A 16,839-nucleotide genomic window follows, 5' to 3' on the forward strand; every position below is an offset into this window, starting at 1 on the left:
GGCCACAAACACATTCAGACAGGGGCCGCACGCACACATTCACTAAATCATTACAGTTTTCTGAAATACCTCATGTTTCTATATCAGTGGTGCTCAATATTTAATGTCAAGGACCCCAAAAATTATATGTAATAAATTGGCCACCGACCCCCACCTGAAATTATGTTGTTCCAGGGACCTCCCCAGAATCTGCTATTTTTCAATAGCTAAAGTATAACAAAATGCTACAAACACCAAAAAGGGGTTCCCGTCTAAAATAGGCTAGACTAAAAGATAAACTGTAAAATGTAAAATGTAAAAACCGAACCCTGAGGAAAGGGATGATGTTGTCCTTGGCGATGGCCTGGAGCAGGCGAGGAGCGCCGGTCAGCGATTGGAGGCCTGCGCCGCACGTCGAGAAGAAGGAGCCAATCACGATGACCCAGGGGGAGGGCCAAGCCAGGGTTCCCACCACCAGGTTCCCCTTCACCGAGTCTCCGAACCTGCAGAGGGCAGCGTTGGGTCACGTTTTGGGGCGGTGGTTTTCCCATTCCCTGATGAAGGCTTGGTAGGTTTCATGTCTTAATCCATACATGGGCAACTGGCGGCCCGGGGGCCACGTGCGGCCCCCACCTTCACTAAATGCGGCCCGCAGGTAAATAGCGGAGAACACTGATATATTATCGATTTCGCTGTTACGCTGTTACGATTCCAAAACATGCAAACATGACCCGCTGTAATTACTTCTATATTAGTAGCTGGATGACTGGTATAGTCATTGAAGTCATTGAATTATTTTACATTTTCGTCATGTCATATGAAAGCAGGGAATCATAGCTTCAAATTGACATATCGGTTGTTCAGTTTGACCCACCAGTTTTACACCTAGCTACATGTTTAAGCATTTATTTCATATTTACATGTCTGCTGTGGTCTCTAACATTACACCTAGCTACATGTTTAAGCATTTATTTCATATTTACATGTCTTCTGTGGTCTCTAACATTACACCTATAGCTACATGTTTAATCATTTATTTCATATTTACATGTCTTCTGTGGCATTTATTTCATATTTACATGTCTTCTGTGGTCTCTAACATTACACCTAGCTACATGTTTAAGCATTTATTTCATATTTACATGTCTTCTGTGGTCTCTAACATTACACATACAGTAGCTACATGTTTAAGCGTTTATTTCATATTTAAATGTCTTCTGTGGACTCTAACATTACATCTATAGCTACATGTTTAAGCATTTATTTCATACATGTCTTCTGTGGTCTCTAACATTACACCTAGCTACATGTTTAAGCATTCATTTCATATTTACATGTCTTCTGTGGTCTCTAACATTACACCTAGCTACATGTTTAAGCGTTTATTTCATATTTACATGTCTTCTGTGGTCTCTAACATTACACCTAGCTACATGTTTAAGCGTTTATTTCATATTTACATGTCTTCTGTGGTCTCTAACATTACACCTAGCTACATGTTTAAGCATTTATTTCATATTTACATGTCTTCTGTGGTCTAACATTACATCTATAGCTACATGTTTAAGCATTTATTTCATACATGTCTTCTGTGGTCTCTAACATTACACCTAGCTACATGTTTAAGCATTCATTTCATATTTACATGTCTTCTGTGGTCTCTAACATTACACCTAGCTACATGTTTAAGCGTTTATTTCATATTTACATGTCTTCTGTGGTCTCTAACATTACACCTAGCTACATGTTTAAGCGTTTATTTCATATTTACATGTCAATTTCAGCTCTGACATTTATTTCAGACATGCTCTAGTACAGGGGTGCCCATCCTTTTTTGACTTGAGAGCTACTTTCAAAATGACCAGCTCAACAAGATCTACCCACCAAAAAAAGTAATTATCGCATTGCTGAAAATAGTTAAAAAAAAAAAAGACTAGGAATGGGAAATAGAGGGGTTGAAATGGAATTAGTATAACTTTGTAATGCTACTGATGTTTGTGCGCAACACTCTTAAAATTAAAGTATTGCATTGTGGGTTTAGCTGACAGGCCCTTTTTTATGTCAATCAATCAAGTCACCTAATTCAAGTGGCACAAAAAATATATATTTTGTATTAATATATATATATATATATATATATATATATATATATTTTAGGGGAGGGTCATGTGTTCTACCTGCACAGCTTTTGTGATCTACTGGTAGTTCACCATCTACCTTTTGGGCACCCCTGCTCTAGTATGTGAAGATTCTGCCTGTGCTATTAACTCATTTTGGATTAAAAATAATAATAATAATAATAAATTAAGTTTTTCTCCTCTGGTGGAAAGCTGGAGGTTGCACGATGGCGCCCCCCTCAGTCATGCTCTAGTCTAGTGTGTGAAGCAGGGGGGCAGTCAGACAGATATTTAACCAGGGGGGCAGTCAGACAGATATTTAACCAGGGGGGCAGTCAGACAGATATTTAACCAGGGGGGCAGTCAGACAGATATTTAACCAGGGGGGCAGTCAGACAGATATTTAACCAGGGGGGCAGTCAGACAGATATTTAACCAGGGGGGCAGTCAGACAGATATTTAACCAGGGGGGCAGTCAGACAGATATTTAACCAGGGGGGCAGTCAGACAGATATTTAACCAGGGGGGCAGTCAGACAGATATTTAACCAGGGGGGCAGTCAGAAAGATATTTAACCAGGGGGGCAGTCAGACAGATATTTAACCAGGGGGGCAGTCAGACAGATATTTAACCAGGGGGGCAGTCAGACAGATATTTAACCAGGGGGGCAGTCAGACAGATATTTAACCAGGGGGGCAGTCAGACAGATATTTAACCAGGGGGGCAGTCAGACAGATATTTAACCAGGGGGGCAGTCAGACAGATATTTAACCAGGGGGGCAGTCAGACAGATATTTAACCAGGGGGGCAGTCAGACAGATATTTAACCAGGGGGGCAGTCAGACAGATATTTAACCAGGGGGGCAGTCAGACAGATATTTAACCAGGGGGGCAGTCAGACAGATATTTAACCAGGGGGGCAGTCAGACAGATATTTAACCAGGGGGGCAGTCAGACAGATATTTAACCAGGGGGGCAGTCAGACAGATATTTAACCAGGGGGGCAGTCAGACAGATATTTAACCAGGGGGGCAGTCAGACAGATATTTAACCAGGGGGGCAGTCAGACAGATATTTAACCAGGGGGGCAGTCAGAAAGATATTTAACTTGGGGGGAAGTCAGACAGATATTTAACCAGGGGGGCAGTCAGACAGATATTTAACCAGGGGGGCAGTCAGACAGATATTTCGTGAAGCCACTAAGGAAATCGGGACTTCCTGAAAGTTCATATAATGGCCTGTTGTGGCGCTGTCATTGGGCCCAAAAAACCCCCATATCTCCATAGAGGTCCATGTATTTGGGCCCAACTTCACCTAGACTGTATTACCTTAATAAACATGGTCATGAATACTTTCTGCTTCCAGTCATTAGTTTAAAGTCTCATTTCCCATGTCATAATATTCTTTTTGGAAAATTATGGTCCAATTTATTATAAAAATGACCATAAAGTCGCGTATGTTCTGAGGGGCGTGGCTACCGTTACAGTCTATGAACGGGAGCCACCCCCCCCTTCGAGTCAAAATAAAAACCAACGAAGAAGAAGGGGGGAAGTCCCGCCTTGTTGTCTGGGCCAGCCAATGGCCAGCTGGGCCCAAACGGGCTTCATCTTACGTCCACATCAGAACGCTTTGTCCATATTCTTTTACAGTCTATGGTGTGAAGAGACATAATATAAACAAAAAGGTGTCCCTGTGAAATAATGTGAGTGGTACTAACTTGTCTCTGAGCACCACTCCCTCGATGCACGCTCCAAACAGAACCACACTGCTCAGGTCTGATTGGCTCACATTAAGGAATAACAATAACAACAACAGCCAATCACAGTGGAGTGTATACGTCACGTTACACATGACTTAATTAGCATCGGAAACCCAGACGTGTTTATTCACACATGACTGTACATGATGTGTGTCAGGGACAGTGTTAGAGGGGGAGGGGCAGGCAGGGGCACTTTTGAACAAAAATAGCTGATCTACAAGCTCACAACGCGTCGCAGAGGGCTTGTAGATCAGCTATTTTTCGGGGCGCAACCCAGCACTCTTTAGCTATAGTGGAGATGCAGGCGTAACGGCATGGATTTAGAAAAACAAATTTGTTCAACGCAAAAACGGTGCGTTCCAAAGTTCAGGAGACTTCGGAAAAAAAGCTATTCTCCTGAATGCTGCCTTCCTTCCGGCATGGCATGGAAAGGAGAGGAGTGGCATGTGCATTTCTTTCACCATCAGTAAATGCTGCATTCTTTGGTCTGGTGGAGAGGTCTGGAGAGGTCTGGAGAAGACTGGAGAGGACTCCTAACTCTAGGCCTAAAATAAAGACAAACGGAACTGAACTGAACTTGACGTCAAGCCTGAGCGAACAAAAATGAGCAACTTTGTGATGGCCACCACAATATGGAAACTTTGACAGGAAAAGACTCGCTCACCGTATAGAAAAATAAGTCAAACTCCTGAGACTTGGAAAAATATTGTTTCTTTTATTTCATCATGCTTTTATGGTGCTCTGTGCTCATAGTGCAATTAAAAAGCAAACGTTTCGGTCCTAAGACCTTCGTCAGTGCTATATCTTAGGACCGAAACGTTTGCTCATATGAGTATGAGCATGAGAGCATGATCAAATAAAAGAAAAAATATTTTTCTAAGTCTCAGTCTAAGGAGTTTTACGTCTTTTTTCTATACGGTGAGCGAGTCTTTTCCTGTCAAAGTTTCCCTTATGTTTTTTGAGACCACCGCTACCGTAGTCAAGTTTGAAGAAAAAAAAGGACGAAGAAAGGCGCAACAGTTTTCTCAGCAGTGCTTCGTCACAATATGGACGAGCCATGGAAGGATACAGACGACGGAGGTGGTGATGATGGCCATGATGGTTCCTACAGGGATAGAACGCTGGGCGTCCTTCAGATCCCCCGAGCGGTTTGACCCGGCCATGATGCCTGCAAGGAGAGCACGAGACAGAGACAAGTATTACTACCATCACTGTGCCGGCCATGAATGATGGAATAAGACATCATAGCATAGCACACAAACTATAAGAGAAGTATTTATGAGCGGTTTGAGCCGGCCATGATGCCTGCAGGAAGACAATAACATCACTGTATGTCACAGAGAGATGTGTTATAGAGGGGGGTTTTAGAATCGCCTCATGTAAGAACTGAAAAAGAGAACTGAACAATAGACAAATCATCCAGGCCGTTTCACTCATATGGATATGAAGACTCAATTGACTGAGACAAAACGCTGTTACTTCCGCCAAATTAGTTAGATTTTCGCTATGAACAGACTATTAAATATGACTGACTGACTGTCGTAAACGATGCAGACAATATCGGCAAGACAGTTTGTTTATTTTTGGACCACAATTCTTAGTTGTACGAGACGATTTTTAAGATGAGCCCATAGTATTCTCCATAGAGAAATGACTTCCGTGAACCAGGGGATGAGCGAATGACGTCAGGACATCGGCGCTCTACTATACTATCACTATTACAATGCCTGAGGAAGACAAGGACATCACAGCATAGCACAGAGAGAAGTATCACTATTACTATCACTATTACAATGCCTGAGGACATCACAGCATAGCACAGAGAGAAGTGTCACTATTACTATCACTATTACAATGCCTGAGGACATCACAGCATAGCACAGAGAGAAGTGTCACTATTACTATCACTATTACAATGACTAGAAAAAAAAGTAGACTAGAGTCGGCTTTGTCCGAGGCTTAAATGTGACCAAATTTGACTGAGGGACTGCCATTTGTTTTTTCATGTCATATGAAAGCAGGGAATCATAGCTTCAAATTTACATATTTGCTGACAAAGCACACGAGTTCTTAAAAAGTTCTATACGTTGAATGAGTCAATTTCACTGTGGAAGGAGGTAAGAAGGTGACGAACTTAACCCATTCTGACCTGAGATAATAAAGAATAATAAATAAAATAAACGGCTGTGTTTCTGAGGCTAGCGTACCGTACCTGTGACGGACGGGAAGAAGATCCCCACCAGCAGCGTGAACGAGGTCGTGATGTCGGCGAAGACGTACGGCCGGTGATTGGTCGCTGGGTGTGCGCCGTGCGGCGAGGGGAGGGACCCTTTCTCCAGGACCTCCCCTTTGCTGAGGTAGCTGCTCCACACGTTCTCTATGGAGGAGAGAGGCACATTAACCCATTCTGACCTGAGATCAGATTCATACGAGGTTTCCGCCGGACACACACTGGTCTGACGAACCCATTCTGACCTGAGATCAGATTCTAAAAATGTCAGTCGTTCTTCGATTTTTTTCAAAAATAGCAGACCTACAAGCTCGTATCGCGCCACTCGGTGGCGACTTCTACTGGATCTCTTGTCCACTAGTCCCTTCCTAACATTTTAGTCTAGTTTTTTATTTGTTGACGAAATCGTCAGTATATTTAGTCTTAGTTTTAGTCACCATAGCTTAGTTTTCATGTAGTTTCCGTTTAGTTTTCGTCAGTGGAAAAAGGCAGTCGACGAATCTTTTTCGTCTTGAGTTTTAGTGGGCGAAAACAACAGTGCGACTGTAGCCCATTCATTGTGACAGACAAGCCTAGAATAATAATACCTGTGTTGTTTTTGGCAGCAAATTTCTATTTTAGTTTTAGTCATAGTCTCTTGAATAGTTTTCACTTAGTTTTAGTCACATTTTAGTCACCTGGAATGTTCTAGTGTTTAGTCTAGTTTTAGTCGACTAAATGTCATATGATTTTAGTCGACTAAATCTACAGTTGATTCAGTCGACTAAAATGTGTTTTGACAGGCCTTGATGTCGTTGTAATGAGATATTTTACACTTTGATTGCATGCTGAAAATAGCAGATATACAATCTCACAACGCGTCGCTTGTGAGATTGTATATCTGCTATTTTCAGCATGCAACCCAGCATAAAACTGAATCTCTTGTCCACTATTATCTAGTTTTTATTTGTTAACGAAATTGTCAGTATATTTAGTCTTAGTTTTAGTCATCATAGATTCGGTTTTATTTAGTTTTAGTCAGTGAAAAAAGGTAGTCGACGAACATTTTTCGTCTTAGTTTTAGTCGACGAAAACAACACTGAATAATACCTGCAATGATTCCACTGGCCAGCCCCGGAATGCCTGGGATCTGGGTGAAGCTGCTCTGGCTGAAGTAGAGGTCACAGGAGGCGTTGAGCAGGTCCGGGCCCTCGCAGAACTGGTTCCACAGAGACGAGGGCCTCTCCAGGGCCCCCGGGCCCGGCCCGGGGTCAAAGGTGGGGACCACGGTGGGGGTGGTGCTGTTGTTGTCTGCAGCGGTGGGGGGAAAAAAGTACTCTTTAAATCTGACCTTCAAATTCAACCTGAAAAGGTGGCTAAAAACAACTCAAATCTGTAATCATGAGTAACTAACTATCAGCACCATTTAGTATTTATCACCGGTGTCATTTTTCACTTCACTGGCCGTTGTTCTGTCCCCTGTACCATGTCGATCTGTTCCTGTATTGTATTGTGTTGTTGTATGGACGTAGCACAAATGCACACATGGCATCAACGCATGGTGTTGTGTGCTGGCACACTACACACTTTGTCTTTCTTTTATCATTCATTTCTTAAGAGCCTGCTCAGGGACTACAGATGAAATTTAGCTTCGGCTAACTCTGGCCCATTTACATTGAGGTGAAAACTGACATGTTGATTAATGGGCTTTGTCCCTGTCAAATAAATAAATAAAAATAAATAGTTTCATTGCTGGAGTTTTTCACTAACCTTTGAAGAATCAGAGTCCTATATGGGAGCTTTGTTTTGCTGCTGTTTGTGAGCATTGTCATTGTCATTGTTTGTTTCTTGTTCATCTAGGAATTGTATTGTTTTGTCTTGTTTTGTTTTGTCTGGTTGAATTGTTTGTAAAAAAAGTGTCTATGTATGACGATGGAGGGCTCGTCTGAGGACGACTTAGAGAGTGTACTTGTGAATAATTGCGGACCCCCTTGAAAACGAGATGGTTCATATCAAGGGATTGTTCCTAATAAAGACATTTCAGACAGCTAGCGACGGAAGCTAAAATAAGGTACACATGTTTAATGCTCTTTAATCAAATCTCATGAATGGTCAAGATGAGAGAGATATCCCGAGGTTGGCATGGATTGTGTTAAGGGAAACGAACCTTCTCGAGGTTGGCATGGATTGTGTTAACCCATTTTGAACGGGAACCCATTTTGGTGTTAGCATTATGTCATGCTTTAGCTATTGAATCTTGATCTACAAGCTCATAGCGCGCCACCGAGTGGCGCGCTACGAGCTTGTAGGTCTGCTATATTTGAAAAATCGAAGACATTTTTAGAATCTGATCTCAGGTCAGAATGGGTTAATAATGAAACTGTCAGGATGTAATAGACATTTTTTTAATCTGATCTCAGGTCAGAATGGGTTAAGGGAAACGAACCTTCTTCAGGTAAGGCGGTGATGTTGAAGTCTTCTCTCTCCGTCTCTCTGGCGTCGAACACCGTCTTGTTGCAGTAGCTGTCGTGGAGGGCGTGGCCGTTGATGGTTCGATTCCCCAGCATGCACACCCTGTGTGGGGCAAGGCATCGTTACAGTGGGGTAGACTAGGAGAGTGGCGACATTGAGGGGGCAGAAAAACAGCACTCGAGCGCTGCTCTAGCAGCCCTGGAGAGGGACAAGCTGGAGTTTCCCTGTTTTCAACGAGGGCGGCGCAGATATCAGCAAATTTAGGTTTGTGTGCAACATGACAACTGTTTTAAAGAATTGCACTGTGACAACTAAAGTCTCTGTAATGTTTATGTTGTACTATTACAAAACAAAAGATTTAAAACAAGGGATTTAAGATCATTAAAGCTGGGCTGTTGCCCTGAGTCCAGTGCATTCTGCCAACTTTAGGTCCAGGACTTTGTCACTTTTCGCCAGTAGAAGTCTATGTAGAAGTCAGAGCCGCCATTGGACTGAAGCCGCATGAAGTGTCGCTGAGAGTGACAGGATTGGTCGGCTGAGGTGTCAGTCACAGCAGTGAGAGTGACAGGATTGGTCGGCTGAGGTGTCAATCAAGAACAAGAGCAGTGCCAACACGGTGACCTTTAGCCAAATTCCAATACTCACATTTCTGCCTCCTCGCGGAGAAATGTAGCTTGAAGCGGTGGTCGAAAAAGTACTTAAAGTAAGAGTAGCAATAATGCAATGTAGAAATACTGTGTTATTTAATTGTCCTTTCCCTTCCCTCCACCAGGCTGACCAGTGGGAGGCAGTATAGTCTTCACACACACCTCCTCTCAGGAGACGTGGGCTCAGATCTGAACCCATTTAGATTTGGCGTTATAGGAATCCGGGCCTCACTGGCAGGGTTTGAACCCACAACCTTCCGCACCAAAGGCGTACGCTCTAACCCCTACACTAGGGCGGAGATGAATGCAGGCTAGCCATGGCAGTTTGTTTACTAACAGAGTTCAACCTACGCTGGTATGTAGGCCACGTATTTCAAGACCTCAACAACAACGTAAAGTCCACAACAAGCTGCTCACATACTTCAGCGGCTCATGAATTTCGCTGAGGGAGGAGGAGGGGAGAGGGAGGAGGAGGGGAGAGGGAGGAGGAGGGGAGAGGGAGGAGGAGTGGGGAGGGAGGAGGAGGAGGGGAGAGGGAGGAGGTTCATGAAGGTGTCTACTGTCTACTTTCACATCTGTAACTCAGAGAGTGTACAAATGGAACCGTTTGGTTCCATTTGTACACTTAACTTTGATTTTACAATATATATTGTGGTCACAGAGATAGCAATGGCGGACAAGTAGCCAAATTCAGGTTAAACCCTTGTGACATAACGTTCCGACCGGCAACTGTTTCTGGCATAACATTCCGTCTGATAAGCTTTATTATTGATATCAAACCGGATCGCTGATTTCTATATATATATATATATATATATATATATATATATTTTTTTTTTTTGCTTCGCCTTTCCTTCTTTAGCGATCCTAGACCGGGTTGTGCAAACACGCTGCCGTCCACCTCCCGTTATACAGGCTGACTAAAAAGCTGAATAACTCCTAATCTACGGAGCTCTCCATAGTTTGGTCAATTAGCGCGATGTTCGGAGGTCTTTGCTGATTATCCGGTGGTTTAGATGGAAACATCGGCGCTTTCTAGAGCAAGGATGGCTTCATTTTAGCTCGCTAGTATTGATGCTATTTATTTAACATTAAGATGGACACTCCAACCCTCACAAAAAACATGCAGTAATCCTGGTCACTAAACTGCCTCCCCCTGGCCAGCCGGGGCGCCTGATGGAGGGGAAAGGAACTGGTTGGAATAACGTGTTCCTTCCACGCGCTACGTCCAACCAGGGAAACTCCCCCCTGTCAGGTGTAAAGGAGCAACTTGGACACTCAGGCATGAAGGAAGCATGAGTTCAAGTCCGTTGCTCTCCCCTTGTCCCCCATATATGGGACTAGGTTGGTGGAGGGTGTGTGTAGAGCCCAGGATCACATTAGATGATTGACACAGGGGTGAAAAATGGGTTACAAAATCGTGGGATAAAAAAAGATATAAAAAAAAAAGATGGACACTCCAAACAGGACACAGTGCCAGTGTGTGCTTCATCAGTTTGCGGTTGGCTCTGCGTCCAGCAGGTGGCAGCATAATGGGTAAAATAAAACGAGTCTCTGTTACTCACGGGAACCCTGGCGGGCTGAAGGCGGAGACCAGCGCCCCCGTGTAGATGGACAGGATGGAGATGATGACGCACGCCAGGAACACGGAGGCCAGCTTGTTGACGTACTTGACGCCCACGAACACCAGCAGCGACATCAGCAGGAGGCACACGGAGCCGTACACACGCATGTTGTTCAGCATGGCCGCGCCCTCGCCGTCGGGCTCGCTGGGAACGAAGATGGCCGCCCTCGGCGCGATGTACATCTGAGAGAGAGAGAGAGAGAGAGATATGTGAGCCCAGTGTTGTTTTTGACAGAAAATTTAGATTTTAGTTTTTAGACATAGTCTTATAGTCTGCATGTTTTTTGTGAGGGTACCTATAGGGGAGAACATGTGAGGGTACCTACCCTAGGGGACACGGGGAGAACATGTGAGGGTACCTACCCTAGGGGACACGGGGAGAACATGCGAGGGTACCTACCCTAGGGGACACGGGGAGAACATGTGAGGGTACCTACCCTAGGGGACACGGGGAGAACATGTGAGGGTACATACCCTAGGGGACATGGGGAGAACATGTGAGGGTACCTACCCTAGGGGACACGGGGAGAACATGTGAGGGTACCTACCCTAGGGGACACGGGGAGAACATGTGAGAGTACCTACCCTATAGGGGACACGGGGAGAACATGTGAGGGTACCTACCCTAGGGGACACGGGGAGAACATGTGAGGGTACATACCCTAGGGGACACGGGGAGAACATGTGAGGGTACCTACCCTAGGGGACACGGGGAGAAAATGTGAGGGTACCTACCCTAGGGGACACGGGGAGAACATGTGAGGGTACCTACCCTAGGGGACACGGGGAGAACATGTGAGGGTACCTACCCTAGGGGACGGGGAGAACATGTGAGGGTACCTATACCCTAGGGGACACGGGGAGAACATGTGAGGGTACCTATACCCTAGGGGACACGGGGAGAACATGTGAGGGTACCTACCCTAGGGGACACAGGGAGAACATGTGAGGGTACCTACCCTAGGGGACACGGGGAGAACATGTGAGGGTACCTACCCTAGGGGACACAGGGAGAACATGTGAGGGTACCTACCCTAGGGGACACGGGGAGAACATGTGAGGGTACCTACCCTAGGGGACACGGGGAGAACATGTGAGGGTACATATCCTAGGGGACACGGGGAGAACATGTGAGGGTACCTACCCTAGGGGACACGGGGAGAACATGCAAACTCCACACAGAAAGGCCCTTTCGCCAACCCCGCCTCGGGTATGGGAACATGGATCTTAATATCTTACCCACCAGTAAGATCTCGATGGCTCCAAGGATGTACATGGATCCAGCGAAGGTGGTCCCCAGGTAGAAACACAGACCCACCGCCCCCCCGAACTCTGGACCCAGAGAGCGACTGATCATGAAGTAGGACCCTCCCGCTGCAATGGAGGGAGAGAGGGGGGTAGAGAGGGAGAGAGGGGGGGGGAGAGAGAGGGAGGGAGGGGGGAGAGAGAGGGAGAGAGAGACAGAGAGAGAGAGAGTGAGTTTGTGAGTGGCGCACGTGTGTGAGTGGCGTGCGTGCGTGCGTGCGTGCGTGTGTGCGTGCGTGCGGAGGACAGCTGATGATGACAGAAGTCGTGTTATTCTTGGATAAATAAGCACCACATTGAAGTGACACAGACTGGATAAAGACGACAGAGCAGAGAAGAAAGGCGCACCAGTTTTCTCAGCGCTTCTATATTTGTTCCACGCTGGACTCCTGGAGCCCCAGACGGCTCTCTGTTCACGTTTGGCGTCAGGTCACAAGGAAAAGTGCACCGACTCAGAGCCAGCCAATGACGTCATCATGACAGAAGCAGCTCAACAGTTTGCCTGCCAGGAATTGTTTAATCCAGGTTACTGGCACTGCGATATACGACATTCCCGCCTTTTGTTTTAAGTGTTTAATCCCCATATTGTAATAAATAAAAAGAAACACTGTCTTTGCCGTGGAGATAGAGACTAGATGGTTTCGTTTTGATGACGAAACCGGAAATCAACACATGCTGTGGGCTGCTAAGGCTTCTGGGAAATTGAGGCCAATGCAAATGAATGGACTACATCTCCTCATGGAGGCGGGTCTTGTGCTGCGTTCTTCCGGCGCACCAAGATGGCGGGTGGTTCATAACAAACGGAGGAAGCTTTTTTCGCCGGATTTTCACGGATCAAAAGCCCAAATAATTCAGCGTATGCTCTAAAGGTAATACATCAATCTCGGCAGCGTAGGTATTTGATTAAAATGCGGGTTACGCGTTTAAATCAGTCAAACTTAAGAGACTTTTCTATTCATTACAATTCGATGGACGATGGGGGTGTGTGTATGTGTGTGTGTGGGGGGTGGGTTACCTGGTACGACTCCATTAGTGGCGATGGCACTCATTGATATGGCTGTCAACAGCGTCTGGAGAGACAGACAGAGAGACAGAGTGAGATATATATATATACAGTGAAGACGATGGGGTGTGTGTGTGTGTGTGTGTGTGTGCCATTGATGAGTGCATTGTTGTTTTGACTTTGAAAGCGAGATTACAGGTTCTATACCTTCTAAACTTAATCTCTCCATCTGGTTTCCAGGCAATCATGCTCCTCACTGTATCCATCATGGACATGAACAAATAGCTGAAACCCTGTCCCACATCTTACATGGTTGCCATGTTTACAGGGGCCTTTACATAAGTATAGGCATGACAGAATAGTGGATTTGATATCGAAAGACATCTCTTCCATTTTCAGGTCCTCCATCATGCTTTATATAAGCATTCTACTGTGAAGCCGAGGATGTTTAACCTGTGTAATGATGATTCTGTGTCTGTGTTCAGCTAACACCCCCGATGTCATTGTTGTAAATAAAAACCATAGAGAGGTGTTCATTCTCGAGGTCGGCTGTACCTTTGACTATAGCCTGGAAGAAGCCTTTCTAACCAAAGTGCTGAAGTATCAGCAGCTAGTGCAGACCATCTCACAGCTAGGCTACAGATGTAAACTTCTAGTTTTTTTTTAATCTTTGGCAGCCTAGGGCATGTGCATAAGTTGGTTGTGAGGGGCTTACAAATGGCCGGCCTTTCCAAAAGGAGAGCCGAGCCGTTAGCGAGGTACTGCTCAGTTTCAGCCATTATAGGAAGCCACTCAATTTGGAGGAGGCGTTGTTTCCTTTACCCATGAATTATGTCTGCTGTGTGTGTGTGCGTGCGTGTGGTGCGTGTGTGTGTGTGTGTGTGTGTGTGTGTGTGTGCGTGCGCACGTGTGCGTGTGGTGCGTGTGTGTGCGTGCGTGTGTGTGTGTGTGTACTCACACAGCAGCAGCAGATGAAGACGATACACAGCGCCTGCAGCAGCCCGGCCGTGCCGACCACCCAGGTGAGCCGCAGGAACAGAATCACCCCGAATATGTTCTGCAGGCACGGCAGGTACACGCCCATGAAGGTACCCATCTGGGGAGACTGCAACGCACACACACATTATCACATTATTATATTCATAGTGCACTCTGCACTATAAAGAGATAGTTTAAATAGGCTACTGTACTGTACAATGGTGAACAATAGTGCTTGGTGTGAAATGGCCCTTTAGTCAAGTATATTCAATGTGAGCCTGGCAGTCTGTTTTGCTGTGGTTTAAATACATCCATGAGGGTACAGCGGTGGCCGAACGGTTTGCGGAGCGGTCTTGATATCGGAAGGTCGCTAGTTCGTATCCCCGGACCGGCACGTTAAAATTACCACAGCTGAAGTGCCCTTGGACAAGGCATTGAACCTCTACCATGAAATGTTCTATGAGCAGGGCCTGGCTGTAAACAAGTTCTTGAGCTTAGTCCAGTTACCCTGGGTAAACATAGTACCTTTGCTTTGCTTCCCATTTGGGGGGGACTGCAACACACACATTATTATGCAAAATATGTTGTGCCATTTGTGTTAAAATGTTTAAAAAATATTCAAAATATTTCAATTATTAATCACAATATTGTTTTAAATAACAGATGTACAACCTCACGATGTGTCACTGTGAGCTTGTAGATCTGCTATTTTCATTTGTACCCGTTTTCATAGACCTTAGTGTAGATTTCCGTCTTACACAAATTCATAAAATTCCCATTGAGAATGAATGGAGACTTTAGGAGTTTAGGTCATAGTGTCTATGTTACGTCAAGATGTACGATGATAAGAGCGCCCCTCACTTCACACGGGTGTGATTTTTATACAAGTTTGATTAAAAGCTTTATGTTGATAATTTCTTTAACGCATTTAGGTCTGACGTTGAATTTTTTTTTTTAAATCATCAAGTCAGTTTTCTGAAAAACCTTGTGTTTCTGTATCAGTGGTGCTCAATATTTCATGTCAAGGACCACAAAAATGTCACAGTACTGTATGTAATATGCCTCCGCCCCCCCATCTGAAAATATGTTGTTCCAGGGACCCCCCCCCCCCCAGAAGCAAAGATTTGAGTTAAAATGTTCACTCTAGTAATAATATATATTCAAAGATTTGAGGCACATTTTCACGATTTTTCATAGCGCGGCACTCGTTTAAAAAAGAATCTGCCTAATGATGATGTCACTGGAAGACGGTTTCTGAACTGCCCACAGCCCGAGTAGAAAAGAATCGTGCCATTTTTTTCATGATTATTAGTGAGGACCTATTATAATAAAGATAGGTTGAAATGTGGTGAAGTGGTCCTTTAAGTAGCCTCGATACCTTCTTCAGCTCTATGGCATCCTGACCTGAAAAACCTGGACTTATTTATATGTAAACAGTTACAGACGTGGTCTTTAAGTACCACATATAGACCAGGATTCTCTGCTGTGAGTGGATTGATTTATTCTGACAAAACATCAGACAACGAGCCAATCACTGCTCTCCTGAATTTCAACATCTGCGCTCTCAGAGGGGAAAGTGGAAACAGGAAGTGCGGTTACCGGTTAAAGGTTACGTCACTCCCTTAAAAGGGCAACCGCCCGAACTCTTAAAGCGACAGAACATCTGATCACAATACACCACTCTGATGGGCAAGTGGAAGCATTAATTAATAGACCTGAGGACGATTCTACAAATTAACGTCTTCTAAATCCTGAAAGGTTTTCTGAAAAACCCTATGTTTCTATGTCAGTCGTTCTCAAAACATTTTATGTCAAGGACCCCCAAAACTATATGTAATTGGCCGCCTGACCCCCGTTTGAAAATATGTAGGGGGTCCATAGGGGGACCCAACCCCCCCCCCCCCCCCCCCAGAAGCAAAGATTTGAGTTGAGAACTTTTGCTCTGAAAGAATATATATTCAAAGATTTGCGCCACATTTTCACGATTCTTCAAAAATAGCAGATCTACACGCTCGTAGCGCGCCACTCGGTGCCGTGCTCTCTCATTTCCCTCCAAAAGCACTTGAATGTGATGGAATATGATTAAAGCTCACATTTCATATCACACCCACCATAATTCACTAGCCCCCCTAAAAAATTAAAATCGTCTTATTTATTTATTTGGAAACTATCTTTATTTATTTTTATTAAAACAATTCATATCATTGGGATTCTTTTTTTTTTTAATTTTGTATTTATCCCACAATTTTACAACCTATTTTTTTCACCCAGTGTCAATTATCTAATGTAATTCTGGGCGCTACACAGTGACTGTGCCACCGTGCCCACTTGTGTGGATGGGTTTGCCCACAGCCCTCCTACGAGACACAGACTGAGTAGAAATGTATTTAGCTTTTTTTTTAATCATAATCATTAGTGAGTACCAATTCTATGAATATATACAGTAGCTTGAAAAGTGGTCCTTTAAGAAATACTCTCAAGATAAATAGTCTCAAGATGACATTGATATTCACATTCATAAAAACATTATTATTATTATTATAATTATTACAGAAGTGGTAGGATTCAGTGAAATGGGCGATGTGTTTTTTTGAAAGCCTCTTATCTGAGCCAGACACGTTCTTATCAGTGACGATGGACTGGACTTCCTCAGACACCGTCAGCCGTCACAGTTACTGCTGCTCTTAACTTGGAGAGTCTACAAATGCAACCAAATGGACCCGGAGGAGAGTTACAAATAAATGGA

The 16,839-nt window shown here is 44.5% G+C and overlaps 1 protein-coding gene across 1 annotated transcript in view; it reads right to left on the reverse strand.

The window, feature by feature from the left end:
* The window catches only part of slc12a6 (solute carrier family 12 member 6), a 54,060-nt gene that overhangs the window by 17,477 nt on the left and 19,744 nt on the right, over positions 1-16,839 (reverse strand). Inside the window, exons 4-13 of the mRNA XM_083788742.1 lie at positions 14,074-14,220; positions 13,128-13,182; positions 12,051-12,181; positions 10,749-10,990; positions 8,511-8,638; positions 7,175-7,375; positions 6,068-6,232; positions 4,925-5,023; positions 3,814-3,871; positions 308-482 (exon numbers count right to left, since the gene is read on the reverse strand). Coding sequence (XP_083644868.1) covers positions 308-482; positions 3,814-3,871; positions 4,925-5,023; positions 6,068-6,232; positions 7,175-7,375; positions 8,511-8,638; positions 10,749-10,990; positions 12,051-12,181; positions 13,128-13,182; positions 14,074-14,220 — 1,401 coding nt within the window. The remainder of the gene's footprint in view (positions 1-307; positions 483-3,813; positions 3,872-4,924; positions 5,024-6,067; positions 6,233-7,174; positions 7,376-8,510; positions 8,639-10,748; positions 10,991-12,050; positions 12,182-13,127; positions 13,183-14,073; positions 14,221-16,839) is intronic.

The sequence above is a fragment of the Protomyctophum parallelum genome (genome assembly GCF_964188405.1).
Source record: "Protomyctophum parallelum genome assembly, chromosome: 18".
NCBI classification, from domain to species: domain Eukaryota; kingdom Metazoa; phylum Chordata; class Actinopteri; order Myctophiformes; family Myctophidae; genus Protomyctophum; species Protomyctophum parallelum.